The sequence below is a fragment of the Hemitrygon akajei genome, chromosome 4 (genome assembly GCF_048418815.1).
Source record: "Hemitrygon akajei chromosome 4, sHemAka1.3, whole genome shotgun sequence".
Lineage (NCBI taxonomy): Eukaryota > Metazoa > Chordata > Chondrichthyes > Myliobatiformes > Dasyatidae > Hemitrygon > Hemitrygon akajei.
Window position 1 is genome coordinate 201,883,370 of NC_133127.1, and position 16,694 is coordinate 201,900,063.

The following is a 16,694-nucleotide window of genomic DNA, read 5'->3' on the forward strand; positions in this document are numbered from 1 at the left end:
CCCTTTCCCCTTCCTGACTGTCACCCAGTTCCCTGTGTCCTGCACCTTGGGTGTAACTACCTCTCTATATGTCCTATCTATCACCCCCTCAACCTCCCGAATGATCCGGAGTTCATCCAGTTCCAGCTTCAACTCCTTAATGCAGAGTGTTAGAAGCTGTAGCTAAACGTAGTCTTCATAGGTGTAGTCGTCTGGGATACTGGAGGTCTCCCTGCCTTCCCACATCCTGCAAAAGGAGCATTCAACTATCCTGCCTGTCATCTCTACTTTTCTAAAGAAGGGGGGCAGAGGTGAGAAACTTTACCCAGCCTTCTCTTACTGAAGCTTCTCCTTGCTGAAGCCTCGAAGAGCTAAAACCTCAAAACCTCCACTCCAACTCTGTCCGCCCCAACAATGGTTACTCTGCTTGTTTCTGCCTTACTTCAATTTGTTTGTGCCAATCAATCCCAAAACACTGTATGGGCACTGCCCAGAGCTCGAAACTGCCACAAGACACTGCCTTTTCTATTTGATCAACCCCTCTTCTCAGGCTTCCGATCACTCCAGTTGGGCACTGCTCATTTCATTTAATTGATTTCATTTTTGTTTAACCAAGATAGCCACCCCACCCCCTCTGCCTACCTGTCTGTCATTTTGATACAATGTGTATCCTTGGATGTTAAACTCCCAGCTATAATCTTCTTTCAGCCGCGACTCTGTAATGCCCTTAAAGACACAGCAATCAATCTCTACAAGATCATCTATCTTATCACGTATCCTGTGTTCATTCAAATGTAGCACCTTCAGTCCTGTATTCATCATACTTTTCAATTTTGGCCTCAAAAATTGTGTGTGTGTGTGTGCGTGCCGGGTGTCCCTCTCTGTGGGTATGTGGTGGTCTCTGCAGAGGGGCTGATGTCAGTACAGAAAGGGGTTGGATCCCAGTGGAGCATTGATTGCTTCTTCACTGTGGGTGGGTGGGGGGGCCCTTCCAGTGTGACCACCCGGTGTTATCTTCTGATATGTCGGTGTGGACTCCTGGTGTGACTTCTCACTGTGAACTCCTCTCAGTGTGGACTCCTGGTGTGAGCTCATGGTGAAATCTCTCAGTGTGACCCGTGTTTCACAAACTCTGACTATCCTGGTTTAACCTGTAGTTATGAGCAGCGTCTGGAGTGTCTGATACTGAAGATGGAGTTTTCACCACAGATGGAGGCACTGAGAGCTGGAGTGAGGACCCTCACTGAGGCAGCTAGCGGTGAGCATTGTCAGGGCAATGTGACACTGTCCCTTGCTCATGGGTCATGCCCAAATTAGACACCCATCCTGTCTGTACCCCCCCCCCCAACCATCCCCGCCTTGCCTAAGATTGAGAAGAGATTATGAGGGGCAGAGTTATGGTTAAATGAAAAGGAGTATTGATAGGGTAAATGCAAGCAGGCTTTTTCCACTGAGGTTGAGTGGACTGCAACCAGAGGCCACGGGTTAAGGGTGAAAGGTGAAATGTTTAAGGGGAACGTAAAGGGGAAACTTCTTCACTCAGAGGGTCATGGAATTGTGGAACGTCTGGCAGTGCAAGTGCTGGATGCGATTTCATTTTCAACATTTAAGAGAAATTTGTTTGGTTATATAGATGAAGGGCTATGACCTGGATGACATCTCCTCTGTACCTACTCCCCAGCACCTTAAACCTGTGTCCTCTTGTGGCAACCATTTCAGCCCTGGGAAAAAGCCTCTGACTATCCACATGATCAATGCCTCTCATCATTTTATACACCTCTATCAGGTCACCTCTCATCCTCCGTCGCTCCAAGGAGAAAAGGCTGAGTTCACTCAACCTATTCTCATAAAGCATGCTCCCCAATCCAGGCAACATCCTTGTAAATCTCATCTGCACCCTTTCTATGGTTTCCACATCCTTCCTGTAGTGAGGCAACCAGAACTGAGCACAGTTCTCCAAGTGGGGTCTGACCAGGGTTCTATATAGCTGCAACATTACCTCTCGGCTCCTAAATTCAATTCCATGATTGATGAAGGCCAATGCATTATATGCCTTCTTAACCACAGAATCGGACCCCAAGATCCCTCTGATCCTCCACACTGCCAAGAGTCTTAACATTAATACTATGTTCTGCCATCATATTTGACCTACCAAAATGAACCACTTCACACTTAACTGGGTTGAACTCCAACTGTCACTTCTCAGCCCAGTTTTGCATCCTATCAATGTCCTGCTGTAACCTCTGACAGCCCTCCACACTATCCACAACACCTCCCAACATTTGTGTCATCAGCAAACTTACTAACCCATCTGTATCCAGAGATACCAGCCACATGACAGACACACTGCCACCTGGCTGGTCGGAGGACACACCACATGCCAATCAACATTTGGTCCCTCCCAACTAATCAATGCACACCTAAATTATTGGTCACCTTAATTGGATTATCTCGCCCAGCCCCATGCTATAAAAGGTGAGACTTGTCCCTGGCTCGGTCTCTCTTACAGAGCACCTCATTGGAGGTAAGTGCATTGATTTATGTTTGGGAAGGTCTATCGTTTATCCTGGTAAGGGAGCCGCAGCTATCCAAGGTCAAGGGGGATAGCTGTTGTAGTGCTTTTCCCTTGTTCTTTGTATGTGTAACCGTACCCTGTCTCCACACCGCTTCCTGTGTATTGTAGTTGCTTGTGTTGACCCGACTTCCCCTTTAATAATAAATTCCTTATTATTAAAACTGTGTGTGTCCAGGCCTCGACTGTTGAGATTCAAAGAACCAGTTATTTCCATCATAACACCATCCCTCCACTTCCTCATCCAGGTCATTTATAAAAATCACAAAGAGTAAGGGTCCCAGAACAGATCCCTGAGGCACACCACTGGTGACCGACTTCCATGCAGAATATGAACCATCTACAACCACTCTTTGCCTTCTGTGGGCAAGCCAGTTCTGGATCCACAAAGCAATGTCCCCTTGGATTCCATGCCTCCTTACTTTCTCAATAAGCCTTTGTGTGGGGTACCTTATCAAATGCCTTGCTGAAATCCATATACACTACATCTACTGCTCTTCCTTCATCAATGCATTTAGTCACATCCTCAAAAAATTCAATCAGGCTTGTAAGGCACAACCTGCCCTTGACAAAGCCATGCTGACTATTCCTAATCATATAATATCTCTCCAAATGTTCATAAATCCTGCCTCTCAGGATCTTCTCCATCAACTTACCAGCCACTGAAGTAAGACTCACTGGTCTATAATTTCCTGGCCTATCTCTACTCCCTTTCTTGAATAAAGGAACAACATCCGCAACCTTCCAATCCTCCAGAACCTCTCCCGTCCCCATTGATGATTCAAAGATCATCGCCAGAGGCTCAGCAATCTCCTCCCACAGTAGCCTGGGTTACATCTCATCCGGTCTTGGCAATTTATCCAACTTGATGCTTTCCAAAAGTTCCAACACATCCTCTTTCTAAATATCTACATGCTCAAGCTTTTCAATCCACTGCAAGTCATCACTACAATCACCAAGGTCCTTTTCCATAGTGAATACTGAAGTAAAGTATTCACTAAGTACCTCTGCTATTTCCTCCGGTTCCATACATACTTTCCCACCTTCACACTTGATAGGTCCTATTCGTGCACATCTTATCCTCTTGCTCTTCACATACTTGTAGAATGCCTTGGGGTTTTCTGTAATCCTGCCCGCCAAGGCCTTCTCATGGCCCCTTCTGGCTCTCCTACTTTCCTTCTTAAGCTCCTTCCTGTTAGCCTTATAATCTTCTGGATCTCTAGCATTACCTAGCTCTCTGAAGCTTTTGTAAGCTTTTCTTTTCTGCTTGACTAGATTTATTACAGCCTTTGTACACCATGGTTCCTGCACCCTACCATAACTTCCCTGTCTCATTGGAACGTACGTATGCAGAACTCCACACAAATATCCCCTGAACATTTGCCACATTTCTTCTGTACTTTTCCCTGAGAACATCTGTTTCCAACTTAAGCTTCCAATTTCCTGCCGGATGCCTCATAATACCCCTTACTCCAATTAAACGCTTTTTTAACTTGTCTGTTCCTATCCCTCTCCAATGCTATTGTAAAGGAGATAGAATTATGATCACTATCTCCAAAATGCTCTCCCACTGAGAGATCTGACACCTGACCAGGTTCATTTCCCATTACCAGATCAAGTACCGCCTCTCCTCTTGTAGGTTTATCTACATATTATGTCAAGAAACCTTTCTGAACACTCCTAACAAACTCCACCACATCTAAACCCCTTGCTCTAGGGAGATGCCAATTGATATTTGGGAAATTACAATCTCCTATCACAACAACTCTGTTATTATTACACCTTTCCAGGATCTGTTTCCCTATCTGCTCCTCAAAATCCCTGTTACTATTGGGCGGCCTATAATAAACATCCAGTAGAGTTATTGACCCCTTCCTGTTCCTAACCTCCACCCACAGAGACTCCATAGACAATCCCTTCATGATGTCCACCTTTTCTGCAGCTGTAACACTATCTCTGATCAACAGTTGCACACCCCCACCTCTTTTGCCTCCCTCCCTGTCCTTTCTGAAACACCTGGAGCCTGGCACTCTAAATAACCAATCCTGTCCCTGAGCCATCCAAGTCTCTGTAATGGCCACCACATCATATCTCCAAGTACTGATCCACGCTCTAAACACATCCGCTTTGTTCACAACACTCTTGCGTTAAAAGAGAGACAGTTAAAACCATCTGTCTGAGCTTGTCTTCTGCCAAGTGAACACTAGGGGGCAGCACCAACTCCAGTTGGTGGTGTGCATCAGCTCCAATGCCTCTCTCCTGGTGGCTGTAAACAGGCAACTCTGCGGCGTGAGATCTTGTTCTCGCTATGACCAAGGCCACAATGCTCTCCCCACCATCGGCCCCTGCTCACCACCAATAAATCAGTGAATTTGACTTGCAGCATTCCACATTAACTATGTCCAAAGGATCTTGCAATCACAAGAAAAGCAACTAAGGTGGTCATTCTCTATGAGATTGCACGTCCCTTCGTGCACCGACTCCTCTGAAACCTCTCTGGTGCGGGCAGCAATGCGATCTGCACCCAAGTCCAGCTCCTGTGCTTTCTCTGTCACTGAGGGGGTAGACCTGCTGTACTTCAGGTTCTTAATGTCTAGCAGAGCCTTGCGATCATAATGAAGTACATTTTGAAAGGACACCAGCACCCTTTGTTGAAGTTGCTATGATCAAACGTGCTGCCGTACTCATTCATACGGTCTGGCAATCAGTGTACACAGTGCCACTTTACCCAATGGCAGAAAAAAACCTGTGGCTGCTAAACATCTGAAATAAAATCAGAAAATTCTGGAAACAGTCAGCTTCTGTGGAGAGAGAAACTGGGTTCATGTCATAACAGTGAGCGAGAGAAACAAGTTAGTTTCCCTTGCAGAGGAGACCAGGGTGTGTGGGGGGGAGGGGGAAGGGAATATCAGTAGTATGGTGTGGTTATGCCTGTGCTAGGGTTAATCTGTGGATCTTCTGGGGCCAAAGGATTAATGGAGGAGACAGAACAGGGAAAAATTACAGGCCCCAATTTCCCCCAACCCCCGGGTTGACCCAGCATAGTGCATACAAGAAATGCAATTTGCCTGTTTTCCAGAACTGCTCAACTGTGAGGAGCTGCACACTGTAATCCGATTGGTCCTGAAGGCAGGGAATTACATGAATGCAGTAAGTCCTGGGACAGCACTGAGGGGTGGTTCACATGAACACACACACACGCACACGCACTCTCACGCACATGCACTGGCACGCTCATGCTAACCTGCCCTCATACATCTACACACTCACACTCTCATGCACACACTGGGAGACAGGTCCCATACACAATCTCTATATCACTCTTACACACCAACACACACTGAATCTCATGGTGGTGTTTCACACACTCACATGTACACTCTCTCTCATACATTTTCTGTAAAGGGAAATCTTGCCTGACAAATCTAGTAAAAGTTCTTCGAGGAAGTAACAAGCAGGGTGGACAAAGAAGAGGTAGTGAATGTCATTTACTTGGATTTTCTGAAAGCTTTTGATAAGGTGCCACACATGAGGCTGCTTAACAAGATAAAATCCTGTGGTGTTACAGGAAAGATACTGGCATGGATAGACAGGCAGGAGGTAGCGAGTGGGAATAAAGGGGGCCTTTTCTGGTGGTAGAGGCAGATACAATAGTGTCTTTTAAGAGCCTCTTAGATAGGTACATGGAGCTTAGAAAAATAAAGGGCTATGCAGTAGGGAAATTCTAGGCAGTTTGTAGAGTAATTACATGGTCGGTACAACATTGTGGGTTGAAGGGCCTGTAGTGTTGTAGATCTCTATGTTTCCATGTTATGTTTACTGGTTGGCTGCCAGTGACTAGAGGTATTCCTCAGGGGTCAGTATTGGGACCACTACTTTTCACATTATTTGTCAGTGATTTGGATAATGGAATTGATGGGTTTGTGGCAAAGTTTGCGGATGATACGAAGATAGGTGGAGGAGTAGGTAGTGCTGAGGAGGCAATACAATTTCAGAAGGACTTAGAAAATTGGAAAAATGGGCAAAAAAGTGGCAGATGGAATACAGGGTTGGGAACTGTATGATAATGCATTTTGATAAAAGGAACAATTGTGTGGACTATTATCTAAATGGGGAGAAAAGTGGAACATTAGAGTTGAAGAGGGACTTGGGAGTTTTCATGCAAGAACATAGAAGGTTAATTTACAGTTTGCATCTGGTAAAGAAGGCAAATGAAATGTTGGCAAATATTTTAAAAGAAATAGAATATAAAAGCAAGAGATTAATGCTGAGGCTTTGTAAGACACTCTTCAGGTCGCACTTGGATTATTGTTAATAGTTTTGGTCCGCATATCTCAGAAAGAATATGTTGTCATTGGAGAGAGTCCAGAGGAGGTTCATGAGGAGGATGATTCTGGGAATGAAGGGGTTAACATATAGAACCATAGAACATTACAGTACAGAACAGGCCCTTCAACCCTCCATGTTGTGCCGACCCATATAATCCTTAAAAAAAAGTACTAAACCCACACTACCCCATAATCCTCTATTTTTCTTTCGTCCATGTGCCTGTCCAAGAGGCTCTTAAATACCCCTAATGTTTTAGCCTCCACCACTATCCCTGGCAAGTCATTCCAGGCACTCACAACCCTCTGTATAAAAAAAAACTTACCCCTGATGTCTCCCCTAAACTTCCCTCCCTTAATTTTGTACATATGCCCTCTGGTGTTTGCTATTCGTGCCCTGGGAAACAGGTACTGACTATCTACCCTATCTATGCCTCTCATAATCTTGTAGACCTTTATCAAGTCCCCTCTCATTCTTCTGCGCTTCAAAGAGAAAAGTCCCAGCTCTGCTAACCTTGCTTCATATGACTTGTTCTCCAAACCAGGCAACATCCTGGTAAATCTCCTCTGCACCCTCTCCATAGCTTCCACGTCCTTCCTATAACGACGTGACCAGAACTGAACACAATACTCTAAGTGTGGTCTCACCAGAGATTTGTAGAGTTGCAACATGACCTCTCTACTCTTGAACTCAATCCCCCTGTTAATGAAGCCCAGCATCCCATAGGCCTTCTTAACTACCCTATCAACCCGTGCAGTGACTTTGAGGCATGTATGTTTTTGAACCCCGAGGTTCCTTTGTTCATCCACACTCTTAAGTAGCTGACCATTAATCCTGTACTCAGTCTTCTGGTTTGTCCTTCCAAATTGCATCAACTCACACTTATCACACTTACAAGGAGTGTTTGGCGCTTTGGGCTTGTAGTCAATGGACTTTAGAAGAATGTGTGGGATCTCATTGAAACCTACTGAATGATGAAAGGACTAAATAGGATGAATATGGAAAGGATGTTTCCTCTGGTGGGGGTATCCAGAACTAGAGGGCACAGCCTCAAAATTGAGGGGCAACCCTTTAGAACAGAGGTAAGGATGATTTTTTTTTAGCCAGAGAGTAGTGAATCTATGCAATCCTCTGCCACAAACTGTGGTGGAGGCCAAGTCTATGCATATATTTAAGGCAGAATTTGATTGTTTCCTGATCGGTCAAGGCATTAAAGGGTATGGTGAAAAAGCAGGTGTCTGGAGTTGAGTGGGATTCGGGATCAGCCACGATGGAATGGCAGAGCAGACTCAGTTTTCTGAATGGCCTAATTTTGTTCCTATGTCTTATGGTCTTACATACACACACACATTCTCTCTGACACTCTCACAGACACGTACACAGGCACTGAACTTCATTTCATTTCATTTTCATTTTTCAATCTTTTTATTGATTTTCAAATAAAGAATATACAAATCGGAGGAGGAGTTTAGCAAATAGATAATATAAAAGACATATAAACAGCAATAAACAGAAAGTATATAATGTCAAAATCAAATAGGTAAAATATTACGCTGTTATATATACAATGGTTTAAAAAAAACTACAACTCCTCATAGCAATCATAAAAAAAATTGGAAATTTTAATGATAAAGAAAAAATAAACCCCACTAACTAAACTGAAACAAAAAAAAAGAGGAAGAAAAGAAAAAGAAAGATTGGGCAGACCAATTGAGGATAAAATTAGAAAAAAAGAGAGAGAAAAAAAACACATCCTTCCAGTCATCTCCGAACTTTCATGGATAAGGATTTTCCCCAAAGAGAATAAAGAAAAATAAATAAATAAAAATAAATTAAATCATGTGAAAATATTGAATAAAGGGTCACCAGACTTGTTCAAAATTAAAGGATGGATGAAATGTCCTGCTTCTAATTTTCTCCAAGCTTAGACATGACATAATGGAGGAGATCCAATCGAAAACAATAGGTGGGTTAGATTCTTTCCAGTGTAGCAAAATAGCTCTCCTAGCCAATAAAGTTGAAAAAGTTATCACATGTTGGGTGGAAGCAGACACTTTGCTTGCTTCCTCTGGAATAATCCCAAAAATTGCTGTAAGTGGATTAGGTTGAACATCCATATCTATAACTTTAGATAATATTCCAACCACTTCCCTCCAAAAATTATTTAAACTTACACATGACCAAAACATATGAGTTAGAGTAGCCACTTCTGCGTTACTTCTGTCACAAATAGGGCTTATATTAGGAAAAATATGCACCAATTTATCTTTGGACATATGGGCCCTGTGTACTATCTTAAACTGAATTAAGATATGGCATGCACAGATAGATGAATTATTGACTAAATGATAAATTTTGCTCCATTGATTATCGGAAAGTGAATGATGAACCTCATCAGCCATGATGGAATAACGGAGCAGACTCAGTTGTCTGAATGGCCTAATTTTGTTCCTATGTCTTATGGTTTTACATACACACACACATTCTCTCTGACACTCTCACAGACACATACACAAGCACTGAACCTCAACAGTTAGTTTAATACATTATACCAGGCAATGAGCTGCAGTTCACAGTGTGGCTGGGTATGTGTGGGTGAGTGGTGAATATGTGTAAATGGTGTGTGTGTGGTGTGAGGTTTGTGAGGGCGTGTGGGGAGTGTAGGTTCTTGAACCTTGAGCTCACAATGCCCGCCGTTGTTCTCTGTGTGTGGTGGGGCTGCTTTATTGTGGTGTCTGGCTGTGTGAGTGTGGTTAGAGTGTATAAGGGTGTGAGGTATGTGATATGTGTGAGAGTTTGTGAAATGTGTATGTATGTAGTATTTGAGTGTGCATGAGATGTGTGGGGTGTTTGAGTGTGTGTCTTAGTAGACTGTGTGAGTATGTGTGAGGTATTTGAGCGTGATTAGGATAAGTGGGGTGTGCGGGTATGTGTGGGGTATTTGTGTGGGGGGGATTTTTGATGGTGGAGTGTGTGAGTGATATCTGAGTGTGTGTGGGATGAGTGAAGTTCTGAATGTGTGAAGAGTGTGTCAGTAGAGTGTGTGAGTGTGTGGGATGAGTGTGTAAGTGGAGTGTGTGAGTGTGTCAGTGGAGTGTGAGTGTGTGTAGGATGAGTGTGAGAGTGTGTGAGTGGAGTGTGTGACTGTGTGTGGGACGAGTGTGAAAGTGGAGTGTGTGAGTGTGTGTGGGATGAGTGTGAGAGTAGAATGTGAGAGTGAGTGTGGGACGAGTGTGAGAGTGGAGTGTGTGAGTGTGTGTGGGACGAGTATGTCAGTGGAGTGTGTGTTGGATTTGCTGCATTTGACATCCGTTCCATTGTTTCAGGGCGGATACGCTGGCAATGCCTTTGGCTTCAGGATGGCGTCGCTGGTGAAGTTGGCCGACACACGAGCCAATAAACCGGGCATCAATCTTATGCACTTTGTGGTGATGGTGAGTAATGCCAGTTTGGGGGAGTGTAGGTCACCTGAGTGCAGTCATAGTGACTACGGGGAGTGTCCACGGGGAATTCACTGGGTGTGGGGAGAGTGTCCATGGGCTATGGAAGGGATTTCAATAGGTGAGCACATTTGTTTGTGGGCTGGGAGATTCTTGCCCTGATTCCCCTAGATGTAAGTGTGGTAACCTGCATTGTTCAACCATGGGGTCATCTATGAGAATTGTGCAGGGCCATGCTGCAGAGGGGAGATTTCTGCAGATCTAGAACTACTAAAGCTCTATATCATTCCATTGCAGGAAGCTGAAAAGAATGACAAAAAATTGCTGGATTTCCCCAGCAAACTGCAGAATGTGGCAGCAGCTTCCAGGTAGGGGATCCATTCATACAGTGTGATATCCCCTTCATTGCCGGAAAGAGTCCATTCATACAGTGTGATATCCCCTTCATTGCCGGAAAGAGTCCATTCATACAGAGTGGTATCCTCTTCATTGCCGGAAAGAGTCCATTCATACAGTGTGATATCCTCTTCATTGCCGGAAAGAGTCCATTCATACAGTGTGATATCCTCTTCATTGCCGGAAAGAGTCCATTCATACAGAGTGGTATCCTCTTCATTGCCGGAAAGAGTCCATTCATACAGTGTGATATCCTCTTCATTGCCGGAAAGAGTCCATTCATACAGAGTGATATCCTCTTCATTGCCGGAAAGAGTCCATTCATACAGTGTGATATCCCCTTCATTGCCGGAAAGAGTCCATTCATACAGTGTGATATCCTCTTCATTGCCGGAAAGAGTCCATTCATACAGTGTGATATCCCCTTCATTGCCGGAAAGAGTCCATTCATACAGTGTGATATCCTCTTCATTGCCGGAAAGAGTCCATTCATACAGAGTGATATCCCCTTCATTGCCGGAAAGAGTCCATTCATACAGAGTGATATCCTCTTCATTGCCGGAAAGAGTCCATTCATACAGAGTGGTATCCTCTTCATTGCCGGAAAGAGTCCATTCATACAGAGTGATATCCTCTTCATTGCCAGAAAGAGTCCATTCATACAGTGTGATATCCTCTTCATTGCCGGAAAGAGTCCATTCATACAGTGTGATATCCCCTTCATTGCCGGAAAGAGTCCATTCATACAGAGTGATATCCCCTTCATTGCCGGAAAGAGTCCATTCATACAGAGTGATATCCTCTTCATTGCCGGAAAGAGTCCATTCATACAGTGTGATATCCTCTTCATTGCCGGAAAGAGTCCATTCATACAGTGTGATATCCTCTTCATTGCCGGAAAGAGTCCATTCATACAGTGTGATATCCTCTTCATTGCCGGAAAGAGTCCATTCATACAGTGTGATATCCCCTTCATTGCCGGAAAGAGTCCATTCATACAGTGTGATATCCCCTTCATTGCCGGAAAGAGTCCATTCATACAGAGTGATATCCCCTTCATTGCCGGAAAGAGTCCATTCATACAGAGTGATATCCTCTTCATTGCCGGAAAGAGTCCATTCATACAGTGTGATATTTCCTCCTTCAAACACCACAGTGTATTGTGTGTGTGCATTCTCCTGTCACCTGCTTTGGATCTGCCTGTTTCCCCATGTGTGTCTGCTTCTTACCACATGTGTGTATCTGCCTATTACCACATGTGTGCTTTCACCTGTTATCTCGTGTGTATTCACCTGTTGTCCCATGTGTATCCACCTGTTATCCCATGTGTATCCACCTGTTATCCCATGTGTATCTGCCTGATCCCGTGTATCTGCCTATTACCACATGTGCTTTCACCTCTTATCCCATGAGTATCCACCTGTTACCACATGTGTGCATTAACCTGTTAGCCTGTGTGCATCTGACTGTTACCTGGTGTGTATCCACTGGTTACCCCATGTGTAATTGCCTGTCACCCCATGTGCATCCACCTGGTTCCCCATGCATATCTGAATGTTATGCCATGTGTGCATTCACCTGTTATCCGCCCGTTACCCCATGTGCATCCGCCCGAAACCAGTGTGTATCCACTAGTACACTGTGTGTATCTGCCAGTTATCCCACGTGCATCTGCTTGTCACCCGGTGTGTTTATTCTGTGTCTCCTCCCCACCTGGGTATTCACCCTATTCCACTGCATTATTTACCCCATGTCTCCTCTCTTGAAGGATTTTTAAACAGGACATCGTTTGTATTTGCATTGAGAAATTACCCAGTGTCTGCCCCTCATAACTGTACTATCTCTGTTGAAGACTTTTTAAACAGGACATTGAGAATGACACTGAGAGACTGAAGCACAAACTGCAAATGGTGAAAGGAAATTTCAGCAAAGTGCCTGAGATCAGAGAGCAAATGGAGGAATTCGTCAAGGTTCGTGTGGCTGAGTGCAGAAGTATTCCTGAATCAAAGGGTCGAGCGTGGTGTGACTAGTGTCCTGAGCTGCGTATATTTTAATACAAGAAGAATCGTAGGAAAGGTGGATGAGCTCAGGGCCTGGATCAGCATCCAGAATTAGCCATTAGTGAATCTTAGTTGCAGGAGGGGAGGACTGGTGTTCCATTGTTTTGGACAAGACAGAGCAGAGGTGATAAAAGGAGGAGGGGTGGCGTTGCTAGTCAGGGAAAATGTCATGGCTGTGCTCAGTCAGGAGAGACTGGAGAGCTCGTCTACTGAGGCTTCATGGGGGAAACTGAGGAATAAGAAAGATATGACCACACTAATGTAGCTTCATTATACACCACCCAACAGTCTGCTGGATTTAGAGGAACAAATTTGTAGAGAGATCACAGACCATTGCAAGAAACATAAGATTATTATAGTAGGTGATTTTAACTTTCTGCATATTGACTAGGAATACCATACTGTAAAAGGACTAGATGGGATCGAGTTTGACAAATGTGTTCAGGAAAGTTTCCTTAATCAGTATGCAGAAGTCCCAATGAGAGAATGTGTGAACTGCTATTAGGGAATAAGACAGGGAAAGTGACAGAAGTTTGTGTAGGGGAATGCTTTGCATCCAGTGACCACAATGCCATTAGTTTCAAGGTAATTAAGGAAAAGGATAGGTCTGGTCTTTGGGTTTAGATTCTCAGTTAGAGAAAAACCAATTTTGGTGGTATCATAAAGAATCTGGATTGGGATAGATTCTTTTCTGACAAAGATGTACTTGGTAAGTGGGAGACCTTCAAAAGTGAAATTCTGAGAGTACAAAGCTTGTATGTGCTTGTCGGAATGAAAGGCAAGGATAACAAATTTATGGAACCTTGGTTTTCAAGGAATATTGAGGCCCTGGTTAAGACCGTAAGATGTAGGAGCAGAAGTAGGAATATGGGAGCAGAAATGACCTGGATGAGGAAGTAGAAGGGTGGGTTAGTGGGTTTGCTAATGACAAAGGTTGGGGGTGTTGTAGATGGTGAGGAAGCCTGTCAGATGGAGTTCAACCCAGGTAAGTGTAAAGTGGTTCATTTTGGTAGGTCAAATTTGAAGACAGAATATAGTATTAATGGTAAGACTCTTGGCAGTGTGGAGGACCAGAGAGATCTTGGGGTCCGTGTCCATAGGACGTTCAAAGCTGCTGCACAGGTTGACAGTGTTGTTAAGAAGGCATACGGTGTGTTGGCATTCATCAACCATGCGATTGAGTAATGAGGTAACGTGAGGTAATGTTACAGCTATATAAGACCTTGGTCAGACCCCACTTGGAGTACTGTGTTCAATTCTGGTCACCTCACTACGGGAAGAATGTAGATACTATAGAAAGAGTGCAGAAGAGATTTACAGGGATATTTCCTGGATTGGGGAGCATGCCTTATGAGAATAGGTTGTGTGAACTTGACCTTTTCTTCTTGGAGCAACGGAGGATGGGAGGTGGCCTTTTTGAGGTGCATAAGTTGATGAGAGGCATTGATCGTGTGGATAGCCAGAGGCTTTTTCCCAGGGCTAAAATGGCTAACACGAGGGGGCATAGTTTTAAGGTGCTTGGAAGTAGGTACAGAGGGAATATCAGGGGTAAGCTTTACACAAGAGAGTGGTGGGTGCATGGAATGCACTGCTGGGGATGACGTCCGAGGCGGACACAATGGGGTCTTTCAGAGACACTTAGATAGGTACATGGAGCTTAGAAAAGTAGAGGGCTATGCAGTAGGGTGATTCTGGGCAGCTTCCAGAGTAGGTTACATGGTCAGCACAACATTGTGGGCTGAAGGGCCTGTAATCTGCTGTAGATTTCTATGTTCTATGTTTGATCAAGAATCTATCAACCTCCGCCTTAAATATACATAAAGACTTGGCCTTCTTAGCTGCCTGTGGTAAAGGATTCCACAGATTCACCACTCTTTGGCAAAAGACATTCCTCAACATCTCCACTCTAAAAGGATGCCCTTCTATTCTGAGGCTGTGTCCTCCGGTCTCAGATTCTCTCACCGTAGGAAACATCCTCTCCACATCCACTCTATGAAGGCCTTTCAACATTTAATAAGTTTCAATCAGGTCACCCCTCATTCTTCTGAATTCTAGTAAATACAGGCCCAGAGCCATTCAATCCTGGAATGAACCTCCTTTGAACCTTCTCCAGTTTCAGCACATCCTGTCTAAGCCACTTGACCTTCAATTCTGCTCTGCTATTCCATCATTAATGATTTATCATCTCTCTCAACTCCAATCTTCTGCCTTATCCCTGTAACCTTTGATGCCCTGACTAGCCCATTGTCTGTTGACAGTGAATTTCACTGATTTACCACATTCTGGCTAAAGGAACTCGCATATCTCACCCCTCCACCATCTACCTATTACCCAACGTCCACCAATCACCCTCTGGCCCTTCCTGACCCCTCCACCATCCACCAATCACTGATTGGTCCCTATCTCATCCCTCCACCATCCACCAATCACCCTCTGGCCCATCCTGACCCCTCCACCATCCGCCAATCACTGATTGGCCCCTATCTCATCCCTCCATTATCCACCAATCACCCATTGGTCCCTATCTCATCCCTCTACCATCCACCAATCACCCTCTGGCCCATCCTGACCCCTCCACCATCCGCCAATCACTGATTGGTCCCTATCTCATCTCTCAATATGCAGCTCCTCTCTTCTGTTCACTCTCAGTCCTTATGCAGTGTCTTGGCCTGAAATGATTCCCTTCTCCCCACAGAAGCTGCTTGACTTGCTGAGTTCCTCCAGCATTTTCTGTGTGTCACTCCTGATTTCACCATCTGTCTGTACTGCACTGTTACCTTTAGGGATCCCTGGACACATGGATCAATTCTCCCAGTCCGGAGTCTGTGTCCCCTGTATTCATCAGACTTACACACTGCTTCACCTCACACTGTCCACCAGTCCTTGAATCAGAATCCAGTTTAGCATCCCTGGCATATGTCAAGAAATTTGTTCATTTCTGGCAGCAGTACAGAACAATAATGAAGAACAAGCACTTGGCAATAAGTACTATGTATATATAAAATTAAATGAAATAAATAGTGCAAAGAGAATGCAAATAAAAAGAAAATAGTGAGTTAGTGTTCATGGGTTCATTTGCTAGAAGAAATGAAAGGGTTTACTATTTTGCTAATGGAGCAAAAATACAAAAAAAACTGAGGTGCAAAGGGACTTGGGAATCCTTGAACAGGATTCCCTAAAGGTTAATTTGCAGGTTGAGCCAGTGGTGAGGAAGTCAAATGCAATGTGAGCATTCATTTCAAGAAGACTAGAATATAAAAGCAAGGATGTAATGTTAAGACTTTATAAAGGACTGGTGAGGCCTCATTTGGTGTATTGTGAGCAATTTTGGACCCCTTAACTCAGAAAGGGATGTGCAGACATTGGAGAGGATCCAGAGAACATTCATGAAAATGATTCTGGGATTGAAAGGCTGATCATATCAGGAGTGTTTGATGACTGGGCCTGTACTCACTGGAATTCAGAAGAATAAGGGGAGGATTTCATTGAAACTTACCAAATGGTGAAAGGCCTTGATAGAGTGGATGTGGAGAGGATGTTTCCTTTGGTGGGACAGTCTAAGACCAGAGGACACAGCCTCAGAATAGAGGGAGGTCCATTTAAAATAGAGATGAAATAATTTCAATAGCCTGACAGTGGTGAATCTGTGGAATTTGTCTACACAAGCGAACGTGGAGGTAAAGTCTTGGGGTATTTAAAATGGAGATTGATAGATTATTGATTAGTTGGAGACTGAAGGGATACAATGAGAAGGTAGGAGATTGGGGCTGAGCAAGAAATGGATCAACCATGATGAAAAATGGTGGAGAGAATCGATGGGCTGAGCGGCCTAATTCTGTTCCTGTAGCTTATGGTACCAGACTGTGATGCAACCGTTAGAATGTACATCTGTAGAAATTCCTCTCATCAGGCTTGCTGATT

At 44.2% G+C, this 16,694-nt stretch overlaps 1 protein-coding gene across 1 annotated transcript in view; it reads left to right on the forward strand.

Moving 5' to 3' along the window:
* Positions 1-16,694, forward strand: part of LOC140726052 (FH2 domain-containing protein 1-like) — a 91,344-nt gene that overhangs the window by 62,340 nt on the left and 12,310 nt on the right. Inside the window, exons 6-10 of the mRNA XM_073041948.1 lie at positions 1,137-1,237; positions 5,631-5,701; positions 10,204-10,311; positions 10,615-10,685; positions 12,566-12,683. Of these exons, the coding sequence (XP_072898049.1) occupies positions 1,137-1,237; positions 5,631-5,701; positions 10,204-10,311; positions 10,615-10,685; positions 12,566-12,683 (469 nt within the window). The remainder of the gene's footprint in view (positions 1-1,136; positions 1,238-5,630; positions 5,702-10,203; positions 10,312-10,614; positions 10,686-12,565; positions 12,684-16,694) is intronic.